At 53.4% G+C, this 20,334-nt stretch overlaps 8 protein-coding genes across 8 annotated transcripts; 2 read left to right on the forward strand and 6 right to left on the reverse strand.

Moving 5' to 3' along the window:
- Positions 1-318: 318 nt before the first annotated feature.
- BDZ83DRAFT_647771 (uncharacterized protein) lies at positions 319-2,126 on the reverse strand (the record flags this gene model as incomplete). The annotated part of the gene is made up of 5 exons (XM_060510112.1): positions 319-490; positions 678-880; positions 922-976; positions 1,194-1,366; positions 1,881-2,126. The coding sequence occupies 5 exons, from the start codon at positions 2,124-2,126 to the stop codon at positions 319-321; spliced, it is 849 nt and encodes a 282-aa protein (XP_060369521.1).
- Positions 2,127-5,514: 3,388 nt separating this feature from the next.
- Positions 5,515-6,627, reverse strand: BDZ83DRAFT_32848 (uncharacterized protein). Its single transcript, XM_060502404.1, has one exon. It carries the CDS (start codon positions 6,159-6,161, stop codon positions 5,559-5,561), a length of 603 nt encoding a protein of 200 aa, XP_060369522.1. The 5' UTR covers positions 6,162-6,627; the 3' UTR covers positions 5,515-5,558.
- Positions 6,628-6,654: 27 nt separating this feature from the next.
- BDZ83DRAFT_568392 (uncharacterized protein) lies at positions 6,655-8,079 on the forward strand (the record flags this gene model as incomplete). The annotated part of the gene is made up of 1 exon (XM_060504064.1): positions 6,655-8,079. One exon carries the CDS (start codon positions 6,655-6,657, stop codon positions 8,077-8,079), a length of 1,425 nt encoding a protein of 474 aa, XP_060369523.1.
- Positions 8,080-8,780: 701 nt separating this feature from the next.
- Positions 8,781-9,462, reverse strand: BDZ83DRAFT_32892 (uncharacterized protein). The gene has a single exon (XM_060502405.1). The coding sequence runs from the start codon at positions 9,300-9,302 to the stop codon at positions 8,901-8,903; it is 402 nt and encodes a 133-aa protein (XP_060369524.1). The 5' UTR covers positions 9,303-9,462; the 3' UTR covers positions 8,781-8,900.
- Positions 9,463-9,622: 160 nt separating this feature from the next.
- On the reverse strand, positions 9,623-11,994 carry BDZ83DRAFT_716293 (Spc97/Spc98 family protein; the record flags this gene model as incomplete). The annotated part of the gene is made up of 2 exons (XM_060511839.1): positions 9,623-11,317; positions 11,368-11,994. 2 exons carry the CDS (start codon positions 11,992-11,994, stop codon positions 9,623-9,625), a joined length of 2,322 nt encoding a protein of 773 aa, XP_060369525.1.
- Positions 11,995-12,883: 889 nt separating this feature from the next.
- Positions 12,884-14,952, reverse strand: BDZ83DRAFT_32956 (senescence-associated protein-domain-containing protein). Its single transcript, XM_060502407.1, has 2 exons — positions 14,672-14,952; positions 12,884-14,614 (listed from the first exon to the last, which is right to left on the reverse strand). Exons 1-2 carry the CDS (start codon positions 14,687-14,689, stop codon positions 13,034-13,036), a joined length of 1,599 nt encoding a protein of 532 aa, XP_060369526.1. The 5' UTR covers positions 14,690-14,952; the 3' UTR covers positions 12,884-13,033.
- A 3,045-nt stretch (positions 14,953-17,997) lies between these two features.
- BDZ83DRAFT_748233 (uncharacterized protein) lies at positions 17,998-18,693 on the reverse strand (the record flags this gene model as incomplete). Its single annotated transcript, XM_060513581.1, has 1 exon — positions 17,998-18,693. The coding sequence occupies one exon, from the start codon at positions 18,691-18,693 to the stop codon at positions 17,998-18,000; it is 696 nt and encodes a 231-aa protein (XP_060369527.1).
- A 920-nt stretch (positions 18,694-19,613) lies between these two features.
- On the forward strand, positions 19,614-20,149 carry BDZ83DRAFT_605214 (uncharacterized protein). The gene has a single exon (XM_060507325.1). The coding sequence runs from the start codon at positions 19,774-19,776 to the stop codon at positions 20,119-20,121; it is 348 nt and encodes a 115-aa protein (XP_060369528.1). The 5' UTR covers positions 19,614-19,773; the 3' UTR covers positions 20,122-20,149.
- Positions 20,150-20,334: the final 185 nt, after the last annotated feature.

Here is a 20,334-nt window from a genome sequence, read left to right on the forward strand (position 1 = left end):
GGGTTGCACGACACCCGCCGTGCAGCGAGTGCGGGGGAAGAAGGCTTTTCTCTTTACCCCGTGTGTGGACGCCGCAAAATGTCGGGAAATGGATCACATGAGCCCTTCGAGAGCCCAATCGCTATCCATGTGATTTTAACCGATACCTCACTGGCTGGTCGCAATGCTGCCTACCCTTACGAAACCCAACGCTCGATTCTGCCTTTCATAGAGCCAAATTTCCAGGGCTACCGTAGTCGTAATGGTCCGGAGGACAAAGTCACGAGAAAATATCGAGGTCTAGAACGTCGTCTGAAAACACAGACCGTTGCATCCGGATCAGCAAGACTTGCGGCCGGGGCAAATCAGTCGACGCCATTTTTGGGGTGTGGTTGTGCCGACGTAGTACTCAACGCGGATAGACTTTCTATTCGCGCTTCTAGGTCGTCTAAACACAGGGAATAACGCGGTATACACCCGTACAGCAAATGAAACATCGTTGAAGCCCGACCTAAAAATTGATGTGACAAGCAAGGTTGGGGAGAGGCTAGGAATAAGTCGAGATTCGCCTGTCGCAGTTGTCAAACCTGTAGACTGTGGTATTTCGTTGAGAACTTTCTCTCTCTAGGGGGGGGGGTATCAGACACGCAGTAGCTGTCGTAAGACAACGTATATCTCGGCCTGAACAGTGGCAATACCAGCCGATATCCTGCCGACTGGTAAGATCAACGTTGGCAATAAGCGCTGCAATGGCAGCTAATAGGCGCGTGTGCGGATAAATGACTCTCTTGGGCTCAAAGATATGCCTAGCCGAGGACTGACTATCCTCATACACGGGGGTAGGTGAGAAGGGTGCGTACATCGCCACATTGCGATGTACGCATTTCCATCCCATGCCCAACTATCCGTCAAGACGTCAGTGAGACCACACAGTCAACGTACCATTACGGCGACAGAACATTGACGATCGTTGGCAAACACCGCGAAGGTGGGCGAACTGAGGAGAATTCGAGATGCTGCTGCTGCTTCAGTGCGTAGTTCCAGGAGACAAATGGCGCTTGCAAGGTATCATTGCGTCAATGGCAAAAAAGCAGCCACCCTACAGCCGTAGATGCTGTATGACAACCCCGACTTCGGTTGCTTGCATGTCGGACGCAGGTTGCCCTCCTTAGGCTCAACGGGCGATGAGGTCACCCAATCCGTTCCATACTTACGCTACAACATGCTGTATGTATCTTGCTGGAGTGTATCTTGCTGGAGTGTATCTTCTAGACCCGAGAGCCAGGACCAAAAAGCGGCACGTAGGAACACATCCGTACCGTAGCGAGGGAGTCATCCAGGAGATGTTGAAAGCCAGCTCGACGGAACCATGAGCACAACCGAGCCGCTGAACGACAACGGTGATCCATCCTCACATCGAGGAGATGTTCCTTATAATCTGCCATTCCTGGTAAGGTCTGCCGACGGCCAAGCGCCGGGTAGTGGCCCGAGAGGAACGCCGATCAAGGAACGCGTACAAAGTCAAAGGAAGTGTCACTCCCGCACTGATCGGCAGTAACTACTGATTGATAGTTTCCCAAATGTTGATACCGCCTATGACACGTTTAGGAGTTGTATGCAGACACTGATAGAATCCTTGCAATATGACTTTAAGGGTATGAGGCGCCGCATAATCTGGGCCGCAGGATGAGGTCGATTAAGCACGAGAATTGTGTGGTAGACCAACAGTCCCCATGGTGCCGGAATCGGTGCCATCTGGTCGCCTGTTCCATAAACGAGATGGAATCTGGATGCCTGATTGTTCGCCCTGCACCGTATCACAGTGAAGTGCGCGTTGGGCCGCCAATAGACCCTGAAAATGCAGCAGCAGTTGATAGGGGCGTGACTTTGCGCCGTCCTACGGAGTACAGCATCAGTCGAAGAGACCTGGCAGTGAAGACCCAGAGCAGCAATGAGATAGCACGTGTTGGGTGCTCAAGATCTGTCGTGAACAGGGCCGATTCTCGGGAGTGGTGAAGCAGTAGATCCAGCGAATCATCATCTGACACACGGCGGTGGTCCGAAGCCAAGATGACAGCAACCCGCATAAGCGAAGGTACAAATGAATTTGGCAGAAACGGTCTCTGCGCAGACGCAGGTTCGGTCATTCTGCTGCAAGTTCGTAAGACAAGCGTGTCGCAAACGGCTGCAGATGGGGTTGCAGGAGCTGGATACGCTACATTCTGCTTTGGGATAATTGACCTCGTCATACTGAGCTGTCAAGCCGCACTATGAATCGAGGACTGTGCGATTTCCATCGCAAAGCCATGAGTACTGATAATTGCAACCACATAGCCTTAAGGCCGCCTTGTAGCCTTTGCAAATCGATGCAAATCAACGCCAGGGCTGGCATTGGTCTCCAGATACGATGCATGCCGAGTAAATAGGGGTTCAAAAGTTTTTGTGCCCCAGGCAAAGATGCAAACTAGGCAGCATGCACATTGTTACCAGGTCCCAAGTCCCAAGAACGCCTGCCGAGTCGGAACTGCAGGAAGTCGTGCCTGGTATCCAGAGGACAGCGAAGCGAGAGCGGGCTCTGGGGCTTTGATCGTGACCGCTTGCTCCAATGAATCAAGTGCGGCATGCCAGCCTCGACTCTGACCAATTCGTGGGGCTAACTCGGCCGTTGGGCATCAGCGAGGGCGCTTGAAAGAAGAAGAAGAAGAAGAGGCGGTGGATGATGCGTCACGATGTTGTTATTGGAGCATATAACAGGGCTTTTGAGATGAAATGGGGTTCTCAACGCCGTGGCCGCTGTAGGCGAAAGGGAAGTTGGTGTCGTTGTCGAAGAGGACCGTTCCGCAACCCTGAAGCGTTACGCAAGAGTCATCGGCGCGTCTTCATAGCACGATGCAGGCAGTCCTAGAAGCCCCCAAAGATCCCACCGCCATCGTCATCCCAGGCCAGCTGCGGACGAGGTTGCGGTGTGTGTGAAGCGGCAGCATCGCGGGGAAAGACGGCGTAACAATGGCGGCTGGTTGTGGCTGACGAAGGAGGGAGCTAAATTAAGCGCAAAAGACCAGGCGGCCAACAAAGCTGGTGGGGTTCGTCAAAGACGGTCCCTGACTCTCTGGGACTGCGGCGTGCCTTGTGCTCCGTATCAAAATGGAGACGACGCAGAACTAAAGTCGGATAGATTGACTTTTGTCAGACGCCGTGGCAGCAGCCACAGTTTATCCGTACATACAGACTCAGGTCTCCAAGGGCGGGCCGGCCTGAGGGCTGTGTGCGCGCAGTAAGCGTTGCCTGTGAACCGTGGGGTACAAAGCAGGGTCTGGTGTTGCGCACGATGTGTCATCCGTTCCCTCTGTGATCAACAGGTTGGATACCTGAGCTGGACTGGACTGGCTGACGCGGGTTACGGCTATGCAGTGCAGTGGCTATCGACGGGAATTCTAGAAGGCCTTTCTAGTCTACACGTGTTAATGGGGTCGTATGGGGCGCTTGAGGGTGGCATCGCGGATGTGACGACGGGAGGCCGTCGTCGATTGGGCGGCGGGGCAGAGGGGCAAGTCGAACGTTGCGCCGCGATGAATTCATTGTGTGAGACGGAGTTGGACGGAGCATTGCGTAGGAAGACGAAGTCAAAACCGAAGGTCGTAGGTGGCACGTCACCTAGTAACTATCTGGAAATCCAATGAGTGGTGCGGCGTGGAGTTTGGGGGGAAGACGAAGGGGTATTACACAGAGATAACAGCAGTGCCAGCGAATGAAGAGAATATGACGGGGAGAAGGGGGGCAGGTGAGGGAAAAGAGGACGTTCTAGATGCAGGTCGAAGTCTCGGGAAGTAGGCAGGGAATCATTTCCAAGCTGGAGGGACAAGAGATCCAGGGAGGCAAGGAGGGTAAGCTGCCTTGGCTGCGAGTCGACGAGCCCAGACTGGCAGACGGTGACCAAGAAAACGGGAAGCGATCCGGGAAGGGCGACGAGTGCCGATCGTTGAAGCAACGGATCAATCAGATGGGCAGAAAGGAAAAAGCCAGGAGGAGAAAATTCTCCCTGGGGGGACGGACGATCCTCGCAAGATGATTTGGTCATTTTGCATTCTTTTTGGGCGAGTAACATGATTCAACCGGCGGGAGATTCCTTCCCTTCTTCCGTGTTCTTCCTGCTGTATTAATTAGGTCATCAGGTATGACATTTTCCCATCAGCCGCGCGAGGAAGCACGACGATGACTGGAAATGGCAATGACACGGGCGTCAGGATTGTTCGGATAAGGCCCCTCCCTAATACCTCATGACACGACACGTTCATTCAGGCTTTGGTCGCCGCCCAAGCCACAGTAGGCGGCCCACGAGGTATTGGATCATTGGCCGCTGAAAAAAGAGACCAGCTCCGTGAGAGTCAGGCCAAGTAGGCACGCAGGCAGGAGTGAATCTTTTCGGTCACTGCTGGGATATCCAGTGGCCTGGGGACCATCCGGAAAACCGCCTTAACTTTGGGACCCAAGCCAGCCAGCCAGTATGCGGTGTGCCTGTTTCCAGCCGTGAGTTTCGATAGCGATGACTGTGACTTTCCACTCAGCCACGAGAGGCGCCAGCTGGTTCAAGAAGAAGTGAGTGTATTCGTAGTAGTGAACATGGGGGGACGTGGGTTGGACGTGGCGGTCGTCGGGCTGGAATCGTTAGCTTACAAACAGAGTTTTGGGGGGCTTTTTCGATCAAAATTGATGGGCAAGCCGCAAACCGAATGTTCCCGGCCTGCCTTTGCCTGCGTCTCCAGCGGGAACGATTGCCAGGAATAAGCTCCAAAGCAGGTCTCCATTCCGACCGTTCCAGCGGGACACTCCCTCGGTCCCTCTATCCTTGAAGTGAAGAATCTGGGTGTGAATGTGGGCTCCGACCCTTACTGCGTTGAAGTTAGCGGGCAGACAGACAGGGTCAAGGTCTCTAGGAAACATGCCACTGGAAGCTAAAACCGCGAGACCTGTCGTGCCACCCTGGCTCCCTTTCGAGCATGCTGCAAGACGTATTCGCTGTCGGGTGTCTTTGAAATCTTCAGTGTTGGACTCGCAAGAATGGTGGCAGCGAGAAATTTGCAAATGCGACACGGCGCCTTATTCGTGGGACATTGTTGCTCCCCTAAAACTTCCTTCGGCCAGGCCAGAATCAAAAGCCTTTACCTTAGGTATAGGTCACAAGCAATTCGTACCGTATCGGGCAGGGAACATCCCACGGCGGGCCACCGTGCCTGCTTTCCCCGTTTCTTGCCCAAGGTATCCGTACCTTCCAAAGGGTACTTTACGGGCACCTTATTCCTGAGTCTAAGGAAGGAGGACTGAGAAGGCCGAGAGACCGCTGGCTCCTTCCCGGTGTTTCTGTTCCCTCGCTCGGCCGGGTGACTTGTCTGCATTGCAAAGCCAAGCCCAGCGAGACTTCCTCCCATCTATTTCCCCCCACACATGCAGTGCCTTCGTGTCTCGTTGTCGCCAAAAATGGGGGAGGGAATAAGAAAAAGAGAAAGATGACATGGTACCTGACAGAGTGCGGGTTTGTGTACTTGGGGTCATGTCACTCCTTGACCGTTCCGAGTCCTCCTTCACGCCAACGCGCCCGAGGATGAGGATGAGGCACAGAATGACTTGTTGATAACTTGTAACGCATCGTCGCCTTCGTTCACGCATCCACATTCCCCAAGAGGCAGACCGCCCGTCCATTTGGGCGACTCACGCCTCTGGCGGCGGCCTGGCCTCTCGCCAGCCATACGGAAAACCCTGTCGCTCCTCTTCCCTCTCCAACCCATCCATCCCGTCTTGTCCAATCTTTCGGGGTTCTGAGGGAGAAGGCCACACAGCAAGCAGCTGGCAGTGGGCACCGTAAGGCATCTCGGGTCAAGCAGGGGGGATGGCAAGTACTTCTGAGTTGTACCCAAGGGAAGGTAGCAGTGCAGGGCCTGTTGTTCCAATTCCAGTCGTGTGGTGTCGTACCGTCTGGGGTCCTTCTGTAGGTACTCCGTATACCTCACTACGTACCTTAGGTACCCAAGTACCCTGAACTGGACGACTTTCCCCGTCTCTGCCGTCGCTGCCTCTGCCATCTCCGATCCCCGTCCTACGTCTTCCCTGCCCGTCCGCGCCAGAGCTGCCCACTCTCCGTTAAGAAGCAAACCACCTCCCACCCGTCGCGCCCCGACCCCCAGCATCACGTATTACTCTTTCCGTCTCTGCACTTTTTGGATTCTCATCGGACTGCTCTCCTGCCTGATGGCTATATTCTTGCACTTGTACCATATCCACAAAATCTTGACCATACTCACTTTATAATCACTCTCACATCTCAACTCCTTTCCATCCCCAACCGCCTCGGAATCATACACCCCCTGCTTTATCCAACCGGCCCCATCGCCTCAGGTCCTCATCGGAAACCAACACCCTGGCTTCACGTCAAACACACGTTATTGCCCAATCCTTCACCAACCTGCACAATACTTCACGCCCTCTTCCCCCAATCTCTAGAGCCCAACTCTCCAGCTCACTTATCCAGAGGCCTTGTTCCATTCGGATTATATGAAGCCTTGCTCCCTCCCCTAGCAATCCTGGCATACATACATACCCCTACGACATCGTACAACTCCAACAACACTCCTCTCTCTCTCTCACCCTTGAACCCAATACAACACACAATCACACATCACCATGTCACATTCATATCGGAAAAACAGCTCCAAGAGCTCGACAAGTAGTCGAGACTTCCGCAGGAGTAGCGAATCTTGCGACTCATACGAGACGTATGAATCACAGAGCACAACACCTACTTCTTACTATGCGAGCACCGAAGCGTCATCAGTCAAAGAAGCTAGAACCGTCTCTAACAAGATCCCGCCTGTCTACGAGGAAGACATATCCCCTTCCACTAGCAACTGTTTGAGATCTTCCGTCGACACTTTCGACTCAAGTCTGGCTTCGGACGATGAAGATGAGCTTGAGCTTCAACGGGAAGCCGAACTAGACAACTTCGACAAGCACCGCGACATCCCGCCTTTGCCCACCTACTACCGCGATATCATCGACACCGATGTACGGCCATCCACACCCCAGGACTTTGGCAAACTGTTCCCTTCCATGAACAGATTATCAGTTTGCCACGACGAGTTTACCCCGGACGGTAACATGAATCTCAGAGTAGACACCGTCGCCCCCGGTCGCCGTCCCTTCAACATCCAGCTCTTTCACCTACGCATGTACGACCTCAGCAAGCGTGAATTCTCGCTTCGACGTTATTGCCGCGACTCCGGCCGCGAAGTCTGCAACTCCAAGCGCAAGTACGTCGAGGAAAGCAACCAAGAGCGACCAACTCTCCAACGATCCGTCTCAAGCGCCATCAAGACCCTCTCCATGAGGAGACCTCCTCTGTCGCGCACCAACTCGGGCGGCTCAATCTTCGGAGGCAAGGGCAAGGAGGGAGCTTCGCAGCGCCCACAGTCCAGTTCCTCGTCTATGCGCACTTTTGGCGACGACGCGGCAAGTTTCAAGCGTTCAGCCTCGTTTGAAGCGAAATCCAAAGCTCGACCGGTTCCCAGCAACACCATGAAGCTCGAGTTCTCCAACTATGCGCGCGTCGACGTCTCACGCCGCGGCGGTGCCAACAACAAGCGCTACGAGTTTGACTGGTGGGGTCATAAGTACCAGTGGAAGCGTGTCACCGACAAGAACCTCGGTGTCGTCTCTTTCCACCTTGTCAAGGACGGCAACAACGACGCTCGCGATGCCGTTGCGCACATTGTCCCCGAGACACGATCGCCCAACCAGGTTATTGAGGATGAAAGTGCCGGTGGCTGGGTACCCCCTTGCCACATGTGGATCAGCGATCGCAGCGTCCTCGATGCCGTCACCGACGTCGCCGATGTAATTATCGCCACCGGTCTTATGGCCCTTGTTGACGACTGCATCAAGACTCGCTGGCAAACGAAGAAGTTTACCCGCATCCCGGTGCCCATGACCTCCCGATCTGTCGACGTCGAGCATGTGGGCCCCAAGGCCTTTATGCAACACCTTTTCCAGCGCCGCCCCTCTGATCAAGCTTCAAGTCCATTGCGACAACGTCCGATTTCGACTTATTGAGATGAAAGCACCAGGCGCCATTTTCTGATCAACCCTTTTTTTTTTTTCCATCATTGGAAACTAAAAACTCTTGCTCTATCACGGATTTCTCATCACTTGTAGGGGAGAAAAAAGAACCAAAAATAAGCACATCTTCGGATGGAAGCTCCAAATCGACTTGCGATCGACTTACACAGACTCCAAGAAGGGAGCAAAACCCAAGCAGCGGATTATACGCAGAACATACTGAACAGAACAGTACACAACACACAGATGACAGCAATGTGGATATGATGGGCAGGATACGGTACCATGGGGACAATTCCTCCCGCTCACAGCATGGGGTGGAATGGCGTTTTGGACTCCCCTTTTTTCTCTTTCTTTCTTTTCTTTTAAGGTGTGCATCTATCTCTCTGTATGTATTTCCTTACTTTTTTCCTTCCATGGAAGATGCATCAAACAGGCGCTGGATCGGAAACCCCCAAGAGCTGGGATGGAATGGATGAATTGGATGAGTTGCGAAAGCAAGCAAGCAAGCCCTGTACGAATTGAAACGACTACCCTCGAAACCTCATCCTTCTGGATTAGGTATTTCGTAATCATGAATGAAGGCACAAAGATGCATTATTGCCTCGATTCTGGTTTGCTCAAACTACACCATTGTGCATGGCTGAAGACCGACATGACCATGGAAGATTTTCAACGCCAAGTGCTAATGCTCGATGCTAAAGAAAAAAAAACCCGAGAGAGGGAAGAAGACACCCCCACTCCAGCTCGATTACACGATGGACAAGAACACTGAAGCTTTCCGTCGCGAGTGAACGGGTTACCTATCGTCAATGTCACACCACACAAACTCCACTCCCCCATCGTGAGATTTCGGTACGACGCCAAGCCCCAGTTGGGGGAAGCGAACCGAGAGAACCCCACGCAAAACTATCTGACGACGACCGACCTGGCGACACCAGCTCCGCTCTGGCGTGACACCATGACGTTTCCCCGGTCCGTCCCGCCGGTAACAAAAGTGAAAAGAGAAAAAAAAAAGTGCCAGATCCCCTATGCCGTCTACTTCGCTGGGCCCCCCCCCCCCCGGCCGGCCGAACGAAATCACCCCACCACCGCTGCACACCACACGTTCTTTGCCTTTCCCTTCCCACCGTGACAGCGGAAGTGTGGAAGAAAGAAGAAAGGCGTATCGTGGAAAGCTCGCCTCCTCGCTTGTCTAGCCGAGCAGAAGTTGACATCTCACCACCTCCATCGTAATTGTGCAAACGTCCCCCGCAGTGCAATGAATGGTGTTTGTGTTCCCCGTTTTTCTAGGGCGATTTCAAGATTTGGATTTATGACGGAATGTGTCTCTTTCCATCGTCGTGTTACTCCTCCCCGCTTTGATACCATCGTTTGGTGATCCTCATCGAAGTAGGGGTACTTCGAGGAGCGTCAAAGGTTCCACGGAATCTGCTGCCCTTTGCGGGGTTGGCAACAGGCTCCGTTGATTCCATGTGTGTACGTCCGCTTGTTGTTGCAAATGCTCGCTCTTTATGCCAATATCCATTCCCCGCGCTCAGTACTCACTAAACACGAACCCAAAATCATCCTTCCTCTCCCCAAACCACCCCGCCAAATCAAGTTTCATCAACAACCTCTCCACGCCACCGACCCTTCGCGGGACATACTCCCCTTCCTCCCTAAGGACGCCTTCCTCGCCGCCCTCCTCCTCGTCCGCAAACGCCGCCGGGTCCGCCTCCAGGCTCCGCAACGCGGCAATCACGTCCCGGATCCCGTCCTTAACATGCTTCTCCACGTCGCGGATCGCGGCGCGGACCTCCTTTTCCTCAATCTCGAGGTCCACAAAGGCATCGACGACGCCCGCGTCCGCTTCGAGGTCCATCGAGGTCCAGACGGCGTGGAGGCGCTGCGTCAGGGCGACGAGGTGGTCCGTGTGCGTGAGGAGGTTGTACAGCGGGTCCGTGTAGGTGGGAAAAGTGAGGAGGAGGCGGGTGGAGAGGGCGCGGAGGTAGGCTCTGTGGGCCGTGGCGAGACTCTGGGGGTCGTGGGTCGTGGTAGGTTCTGTTGGTTTTGGTGATTTGGTCGTAGATGTGCTCTGGGCTAGCCATATGTCGTCATCGTCTTCGTCTTCTACATCGACATCCGTCGCAGGTTTTGATGCCGCCTTGGTTGATACACCAGAGGGCCCCGTTTCAGTGCCGTCCGTCTCCTCCTTGGGAGTCAGCCAGTCGTGAAAGCCGTCCCATAGCCCAGCCACTACTTCCGTTTGCAAGTATGCCTCCGTCTCGGAGAGAAAGAATAACGCAGAGCTGCATGTGACCCAGGCGCTGCGCAAGGCATTGGACCGCTGCGTATAGCGCTGACGCAGCAGTATCACCTTCGAGCGCCCTGCTCGAGTGCTTCCAGCAGGTGGTCCCGGGGGTGCCGGATGATGCCGGCGTAAGGATGTGATCTTCCACAGCTCAGTGAGACGAATGTGTGCTCGGCGAATAGAGAGAAGGTACGAGTTGATGGTGGAATAGATCTGTAAGTCAGAAGGGGTAAGGAACATATCCATGGGCGAGGGAATCTGCAGCGTCAGGACGACAGGAACTGATAAAAGGAGGTTGCGGAAAGGGGTCGTGGCCAGAGTTTTCGTCGTGGGCCGTGACACGCTTGCTTCGAGCTTGAGAGGCACTGCCGGCTTGGACTTTGTGAGAGTCAACCGCAGAAGCTCTCGCGCAATCTCCAACCCCTCGTCTTCGTCCGCATGCTGCCCCTGCATCAAACCCATGGCCGCCCACGTCTTGGCCAGCACGGCGGCGACCTCGCCCTCCTTGACGGCAAAGGTGCCGAGGCCTTCCCGCTTCTCGTACGCGAGGTTGTCGGATCTCTTCCATCGGCTCCGGAGCTTCTCGTCAGCCTGCTGCGTCAGAGCCATGGCGAATTCGCCCCGGCCAAGGAGGAAGAACTCCCGCAAAACCTGCAGTGCCTCAACAACTTTGGTGAGAGGCAGGAGCTTGAGCAAGATCGTCCGTGAGAGTGTGAGGCGAATCGAGGTAATGGCGCGCGAGAAGCTCGCCGTATGAAGAGGGTAGGTTAAAGCGGATAGCTCTTTTAGTTGTGAAGACAGGTGATCGAGGCCTTGTAGGCCAGATTCGACGCTGCCCTTGACACGAACATGGTTGAGTGACCTGCCGATGAACAGCATTGATGATGCTGTTGGTAGGGTTACAAAGTTGGGTAGAAAAGACGGCACCAAGATGTATTCCTGCCGCGGTCAGTCACGAACCTCACAATAACCCAGAATCGACGACATACCTGGTCACCTCCCTCCGACTTTTGCACGAAAAAGTCCTCCCCTCCAAAGGTCGGCAATCGCCCATAGAGGATCCAAGCAGAAACCTGCTTCAGCCACGCCGTCTCTGCCACGGACACGAGGCTCATAGCCGTCCTCTCAATATCGACATAACCACTCTGCAGCTCACTCCTCAGCCTGTCAATCAGCTGTGCGCCGCGACACGTTTGGCCTTGCTGCTTCTTCAGCATGAACTGCACAATCTCCCACAACCATTCCATCCGTCTCGTCCACTCGGAAAATTCCCCCACAACGGCCGTCAGCGGCACAATATTGTAGGCGCCGACAAGACTCGAGTCTTTGCGCAGTATCGTCTCCTCGACATCGAGAATCTTGCGCTGGAAAGCGGCTAGGTGGACGGACTGTATCGCGGTGGCCGTGGCGCGGCATATCGTAGATGGGTGCTCGGCGGCGATGGGGGCGGTGTAGCTCTGCAATTTGACGTGGAGGTCGCTCAAGTGGGCGGCGGTGGCTAGGAGTTCGCGCTCCGGTGGTGAGATTTCCGTTGATAGCGCATTGGGATCTGAGTTGTCGGTTCGGAGGAGAGGGGAGGGGTGCCCAGAGAGGGCGAGGAGGATTTCGTGGAGCATGCCGGCTGTTTGCTTCTATTAAGGGAAAAGAATCGAGGTGTTAGTCGGGGACAAGGTACAGGCAGTGGAGTTTCGATCATGGGTTCAAGGAGGTAAGACGAAGGAGGAGGATGTGGCACATTTCGCGTGGTTGCGGCGGCTTCTTGGACTTTGACTTTTCGCCAAAGTCACGGAGAAGCAAGATGAAAGCGCCTAATAGCTCGAAGCGACACATTTACTCGTCTTTGGGTGAGTGGAGGCTGGCTGGCAATACGGCGGAGAGAAAAATCGCCGGGTGTCGTCCAGGATCTGGCGGGATGGCGGGGCAGGTCGGCGAGAGGAAGCAAAAGACGGGGAGAGTTGGGCTGCGTTACAACAACAGGTGACGGATGTTTGGCAAATGGATAAATTACCTGATCTGTTTGGGCTGCATAGAACTAAGATATCGTAGCACGAACCCAAAAGGAAATTCAATTTCCCTCTCTTTCTCTCAGACGGGAACAGCAGAGCGCGAGCCACAACAAAACAGCACCGACGTCAAGGAGGCTCCATGCTGAGGGCCTGATCCCTTCCAATATCACAGTAGTCGCATTGATGGAAGTGGGCGCCGGGAGGGAAGCGCGATCTGACGCGACCGGAAGGGCTAAAGTGGCCGCACTGAGACAGTGAGACCTGGCAAGGCGTTTGCGGGTCCACGTGACCATACGTTTGAGGTTATGTAATCGCCGACGGCTTCCGGCACACCAGCACCTGGCGGCATTAGAAGTGTACTCCGTCTTACCCGTCCAAGGCTTATCCCGAACGAACACTCTTCAGCCAAAATGGGAATTCTTTAACTTTACAAACGCGGCCAGTGGACTCCAATAGTGGCTTCTGGTTTCTTTGATTGGGCTACCTAGGTTTCGTTTACTCGTATTGAATACGCCCTGGCTGGACAAAACTGCATAGTGGCCCACCATCCATCCCTTCGTTCCAAGTCTTTCAACACTGAACTCAGTACCTCTTAAATGTCCACAGGTCCCCTCTATTTCAAGCAGAACAATTATCCCTCAATGCACACTCACGGCCTCTTGCCAGCTGGCTGCTTGCCGTTGCCCTCATATGCCGTGTACATACTGGCCGTATCGCTCTGGTCCTCTTTGCGAGTTTTCTGGTCTTCCAGATAACCCACTGCTCCGCCATCGCCGCCTCCGACGATGATCTGTCCACCACCCTTTACCTTACCGACGACCATACCCTTTGCTACGCTCTTCAGGATTGCTCTGCGAGATACACCAGTCACATCGATGTACACCAACCCAACGTTCTTGAAGCCGCCGCCAATGTTCCTGGATACTTGACCAGCTTCGGCACCCCAACGGTGCTCCACCATCTGTGACACGCTGGATGAGGTGCCAGTCAACAGATTACGTCCTGCTTGATCAATGCCGTCCGCAACAGTGTTAAACGCCATCAAGCTTCTGTTCAGCAGGCCAGGCTTGTAACCCTCAATGGGGTTGCCTTCCTTATCGTATCCTCTTCCACTGCCATCCTTCTTTCTAGCCAGGGTGGCGCCCAGGTTTTGGGCCACTTTGCCCACCGCACCAACCGTGGTCGCCGACAGACCAGCCGCCTTGCTGGAAAACTGGTTGATGCGTCGTACACGGTCGTGCGCGGCAGGGGTAAACGTCACGGGTTCGGTCGTCGCCTTCGTCTTCTTTGTGAAATTGTCGGCCGAGGACTGCAAACCCTTTGTGATCAAGTCCGACGATGTCACAATGAGTCGGGACGCTTTTGAAGCATTCGACACCAAGAACGACTTCTTGTACGATGGGTGCATAATCATCTCGCGATACTCCTGCGACACGGGCTGAACGGTAATGGCTTGGCTGTTGTCGGCAGGGAGTGTAATCTCCACCGGATCTAGCATGCCATGTGAGTCAAGCTCGGCCGAGGTGCCGCCAAACTTACCTTTTGTTCCAGGCTTGACGCCCAGCTCCTCTACGACTTGGTAGTTCTCAGTCAGCTCCCCAATGACACTTCCGTCTTCTTCGTCAATCAGGACAATCCGGCCGCCATTGTGCTGAGAGCTGTGGGCCCCCGGAGCATAGCCCTGTCCGGGCTGGTAGTCGGCCGGGTTGTAGGCGGGGAGGCCATCGGCGGCGGCAGCTCTGGACTTGGCAGAGGGACGATCGGTAACGGGGTCATCGTAGGGGTATGCGAAGGCGGCGGCGGCGGCTTTGGCCGATTTGGAGGAGGTCTTTGGCGGCGGGGCTCGCTCGAGGAAAGCGGTGCATTGCGCAAGGATCGTTTCGAAGGTGTCGACATCCTCCTGCAGTCCTTTCCGGCTACCAGTGTCGGGGAACTCGATACGAGTGAAAGCGCCACTGTCTGGGCCCAGATCCCATCTTGGAATCAGGTAGCTTGTTGGCGGCTGGTGGTAGATCTGTGTTGTCGCAGGAAGAGGAAGATCGAGCTCGGGAGGTAGATGGAGGTGCAAGTAGAAGTCCTCGGCGGGGGAGTCTGCGTCGGTGAAGGGTGAAGAAGTCGGTACCATCAACAGCGACAAGGTCTGGGGCCCGGCGGGTGTGAGCGACTCCTCCTTGCCATTGGAGATATGGAAGGCTTGGACGCCATTGATGGCGTAAAGGAGCTTGGGGTCCTGGTTTCAAGGTCAGTAAAGGCGGTCGCGATACTGTCTCCGTCTTGGGGGGCGTACGTTGTGTCCCGAAGCCATGGTGAAGATGGGTGCGCAAAACAGGCGCAGAAAGTTGAGATTTTGGTTACGTCAGGTCAGGCCTCGTACAAGATGGATGCTCTTGGGTGGTGGTGTCTCGAGATGCGACTGGCGCGTAATGTCGTGGAGAACTTTGGTGAGAGACCGCGGGGTCCAAAGAGTCTAAGGGGATCGATCGGTTTGCAAGTGGGAGAGAGCGTCTGCCAGGGAAGTTGTTGAAGCGAGTTGCGGTACGGAGGATAAAAGGTCTGGTTGGTAGGTGAACGCCAGCGATCAGACAAAGTGACGACTGTGTAGGGGAACCGCGACAGCTATTCGCCAGCAGGGAAACCTCTGAGCAGGAATCGCAAGGAACGGTAAAGGTGAGTGGCACTTCGGATGGTGCTCTGAGACTTTGTGACGACGAGCCGGGCTCTGTCTATTCAAGGACCGGGGGTGTAGTGAGGGCGAATATGGTTGGATTGCAGGTTTGTCGAAACAGCTTGCATGGCGCTTAAAGCAGCTGTTGGTGGTGGTGCGCCGTGCTTTAGCTTGGTGATGGCGCTGGTGCGTGCCCGAGAGGCCTCTGGGCGGCGAGCGACGTCATTGGCCACTGTTGACTTTCAAGGTGTTCCCAGTCCTTGCACCCAACGACACCTTGTTTGATGGGAAACTGGACGACAAGTGACGGACCCCTTTTTCGCCCCCCCTCCATTCTCTCTTCAGTGGATTCGTCACTTTGGGTTTGATTGTTCAGTATTAAGAGGGGTTGAAGTGTCGATTGCTTGCACAGCCACCTTGAATGCTGCAAAGGAGGCGGGCATGGCGGGGTTCCAGGTGCTTGGAGGAGGAGGTGCAAGACTTGGCAGAGAGAACCAGTGACATGGGAAGCTCTGACCACCTTTTGATGCTCCTTCCAGCGGCTGTCACACGCACTGACACACCCCCATGTGCTTTCTGGCGCGCCCCACCCGCTCATGGTTGATTGCACTACAGTGACGAATAGTCAAAGAGACGCAACCCATGGTGAGGGTAGACGGTGGTGGCATCAACACCTTCAACATACGCCGTAGGTCCAACAGTGTGCTTCACCTGATTGGTCAAGACTTCAAGAGCCTCAACTTCTTGTCAGCTATGTTGGATACAGGGACTCAGAGGCTTGACTTACCCGTGGAGCATGTGACCCGAACCACCAACACCAGCCATGGCGAGCAGCTTCACCCAACATGGTTGAGCCATAATGGAAAACAGACACTTTAGTTGCGTTTACAGGTAACCAAGGGCAAAGTTAAGAAAGCTATACCACTGTTTTCGTGTGCCAGCTTGTAGATAGCTAGCCTTAGACTTGGACATAAAGACCAGCACGGATGAATGAGACGGCTCCTCGTCCCGAAGTCCAGTCTAACCAGAGGTATTCGACGATGATCCTGATGTTGGCAGGCTTTCTGGAGACAGTCCGGGAGGGACCGACACCACGACAGCCAGTAAGGATAATCATCTTACAGCATCCCATAGATGACAAGTCTTCGTGTTCAGACTCTTGACAAGGAAGTTGTTGAGATGAAGTGATCAGTTGGTCATCTGGTGGAAGACAGGCTCGTGGGTCGAAGTCATGACGGATGGCTTTGGCAATGACCTTGGACAAGCCGAACAGAAAACAATGACTTCGTCACGACACATGGGCCAGTGATATGAGAAAAGCCAGTGTAGACGCCTTGGTAGAAGACTGAGATGTTGCGAGAGAAAACGTCGTGATGGAAGACCCATGATGGAAGATACTGCTGTGCGAGATGCCGTGATAGAGGTGTTTCGATAAGAGACGGCCATGACGAAGAATGCTTCTTTGAGAGACGGCGTGATAGGGGATCCAGGCTGAGAGATGCCGTGATGTAAGATGCCGTGATGTAAGATGCCGTGATGTAAGATGTCGTAAGAAAACATGTCGTCAAGAACGCTCCCGAGAGAGCACATAATTTGCAAGGCCCCCCGCTGGAGCCCAAGAACCGGGGCGTCGGATATTGTCAAAAGAAGACACCGTCGGGTGAGATACCCTCTGTGAACCACGATGGGTTCATCGGAGCAACGTCCACCAGCACCGCCCTGAGCGGCACTAGGCTTCTGCATGCCCGTCATTCCTCTCCAGATTGCCAGACCGATCTCCTTGAAGATCTCCGTTGCGGCCTTCTTCATGCCGCTCAGGAAGACCTCCAGAAGCGCAACCATGACCGGACGAGCCCATGCGTAGGCTCTGGTGCTTGAGAATTTTGTCCAGCCACGTCGGAGAGAATGTCGATAGTTGATTCCGAGGAAACAGAGGGCGACCACGACCAGTGTCGCGAGGATGAAGGCGGAAAGGAGGTCCATGTTGTAAGTATAAGTATAAGAGTGTATCGCTATGCGGCTCGCTTTGATTATTCGATGGTGAATGATAGACGACCGACCTCCTTGGAGAAGAAAAGAAGAAGAAGAGGAGGAGAAGAGATGGGGGGGAAACGATGGGTATATATACCGGTCCAAGAACTTCATGAAACAGAGTCAACCCTTCCGACTTTAATTCAGGAATCCCGTTACTTACTTCCGATATTTTAAACTGACGCGGTTGGGCTGGTGCTACTGCCCAGTCCTGCTGCTTCGATGCGGAAGTTGCGAATGTCTAGAGCTTGGAGGCAGTCATTGAGCATATCATCTCTTCCGCAACTTCTTCTCGACATATCTGATGGGAGCAAATATTCGGCAAGCACCAATTGAAACTGATGTATTCTTGCTCAATATCTGCACGTTCCCACCGAATGAATGTACGTGGGGCATAGGAGTTGCCCAAACCTTCGGCTATGGTAATTTAGATATGACTGCTACTTCCAGGGTGGGCAGACATCCGCCACAACTGGGATACACATCATGTTGATTCTTTCCACTTCTCTAAGTTCGACATGGTTCAGCTGGCGTTCCTGCCGAACCTCATACCTGTGAATGAAAGGTACTTGATATGTTCCCTCTCATCGGCCATGGCAAATATCTACCCTATCTCCTTCTATACGGTGATGTCTCGGCCATGAGTGTCATTGGAAGCAGGGCCTGATGGCGACGCTTCATCGTCATGGTTTTGCTTGACCTTGTCGTTACTTTGATCCGCATGAAATCTTCGCTGCCTTTTGACCTTCCCTGGGAGTCGTAATTGCAGATCAATCAAAAGTTACAATAGGATCTACTGATTCGTTTTCTTTCTCAATATCTTTTCTTGTAATGCTGGTTGTATGGGCCCCTTTCCTACCCCTTTCATCTTTCGCACAATGTTCCTTCACCCGAGGTCTCATATTTCTCGCATACCTTCACAGCTCCTCTTCAATTCGAAGGCGATAGAACAAGGCTAGTGCCTGGTTGACGCTCTCCAGCATGATCAGCAGAAGTATCGATTCCCAAGCATTATCGTAGTAAGACTGTCCGCTGAAGAACATAGGAACGAGCGACAGGCCCCATATGAGATAGTGCTCCGTGGCGGCTTCCGAGTCTTCAATGCCGCTCTCTCTTCGAGCGAGTTTCGTAGCGGCTACACCAGCTCGAACGTCATGTATGACATAGTGTAGAAGGAACCCAAAGATTTTCCAACCATCATACTGTCCAAAAATACCTCCACCGTACCCCTTGCCGTATCTGCGCAGGATCAGCCTATAGTTAGGCTCTTGACCAGACGTTGTTCCGTTCAGGATATCCAAGCCGTGAATAGTCCCGTTGTTCCCAGCCTTTTGCGTGCCGAAATCTTCAATACTACCGACATCGTAGACCTTGGTGTATTTGGACCAGATAAATCCGTAGGGGTCGTGACCGAGTGTGCGCCACGGCTGCTCCTCGGCGTCGAATCGAAGCACGAGGAGCAAAAGGAAATAGTCCATGATGCCGAGGAGAACCATTCCGTATAGCTCGCAAATGATGCGCATGCATTGGTTGAGGAAGTAATAGTCTGATAGTTTGCCGTCGTATGCATCGATGGCACTCTCTATCGCGTTGAAAACGTTGTATATGTACATGTTGTGTGTAGGGTGACTGTACTTTGCGAACAGAAAAGTGAGGAGGCGATGTGTTTGAAGTTTGGTATGTGTTTGGAAGATAGAATGATGAGGGCAAGATGGTTGAGCAGAAAATAGGTGATGAGACGATGGGTTGGACCCTTCAATAGCCAACAAAGCCGGAGAAAAACTACAGTTGTTGATGAATGTAGACTGACAAGAACAGCTTAACAACGGGCTTAGCACATTCTGGCTGGTTGACGCCTTATTATAGGTAACAAAACCATGTCTCCGAAAAGATTCTGGGCACCTGTTTGGCCGGATTTCTTCGTCGAACCTTGGTAACCACGGTTTCTACTCATCCGCAGTCACATTATCAGCCCTAAGGGATCCGTCCATTCTGAAAATCATATCGGTAAGGATGTTCAAACCATCGACCAAAAAATATGAAGGAATACTCTCTCCCATCCCACGAGATGTGCCACGGCACAAAAAGTTCCGTCTCAGCACCTAGGCCTGTGATTTGAGGATGATGATACCCAAGATTAAAAAACAAATAGCCGCTGAAGAATCGTCTTATTGAAAGCAGTTGGCATCGTGTGGAGAGTACACCAGCTTTACTACTGATGGACAGTAGCACGACCGGCAATTATTCTCACTCTACTATTCGTCGATGATGTGCATACTTCTTACAAATAGCCTCTGGATCGCGATGCATGCGGCTTCAAAGCACGAGAAAATAAGATCTGTCTAAAGTGAAGCCATCTTAGTTGGAAACGCTCAAGAAAAGAAATAGAGTCGTGAGGTCGAAGTCGCAAAGAATATGAAACCTGATGGGAAGCTGTACTCTGTACTTGCTTGAACCCCAAACGATGAGTCACTAGCGCAAGATCATTGGTCGCTCGGTAGAGCGTCTTCTTGATGAAGGCGCCGGTCCAAGATCCTAGTCCGCCATGAAATCTGCACCAGTTCTAGCGGGAGACATGGACCACCCGTTCATCCCGGACAGGCCATGCATTCAGCTTTGGGGTTTGGTTTTGTTGATATCCGTGCATTTGAAATTACGAATGCTACGCGTGTTCTATTTCTTGAAGACGCAACATGGCGCATAGAAGACTTGGCTCCAGAGTAAGAGGCTGCATGTACAAGAATCTAACCATCGCGCCCTCGTTTTCCCGTACTATTTCGAAAAAAAACCCAATGGTGCATAGTGAGACCAGATGGATAGAGAAACAATCAATAACAGCAAACACAGCTTCGAGGATCCTACCACGATGGACGAGGCGACGTCAGAACTCACCCAGAAAGCTCGGCGACACCCGCCCTCCACTCCCACATCCCGAAGACCAAGATGCAACCTCCCCAGCAAATCAGAGTCCATCACTTCCCAAGCATTACCCATCTTCTGCCAGTGCTCGAAACATTCCGCAACAGCATTGGGCCAAATAAAACCCTGCATGTGCTCTTTCTCTCCTACGAAGCTGAAGAGGGAATGTCGTTTACGCGGCAAGTGGTGGTGATGGAAAGTGGAAACGACCAACCGACCCGTCCGGGTACTCGAAACCCTCGGGAGCCCCCAGCTCTTTCCCAGTACCAAGCGCTTTAGTCCCAATTCTTGTGCCTTCGGGGTCCAAGCAGGAAGGGCGAGAAAAATGAATAAAT

This window comes from Colletotrichum acutatum (assembly GCF_030867785.1).
Source record: "Colletotrichum acutatum strain CBS 112980 chromosome Unknown BDZ83scaffold_11, whole genome shotgun sequence".
Taxonomy (NCBI): Eukaryota; Fungi; Ascomycota; class Sordariomycetes; order Glomerellales; family Glomerellaceae; genus Colletotrichum; species Colletotrichum acutatum.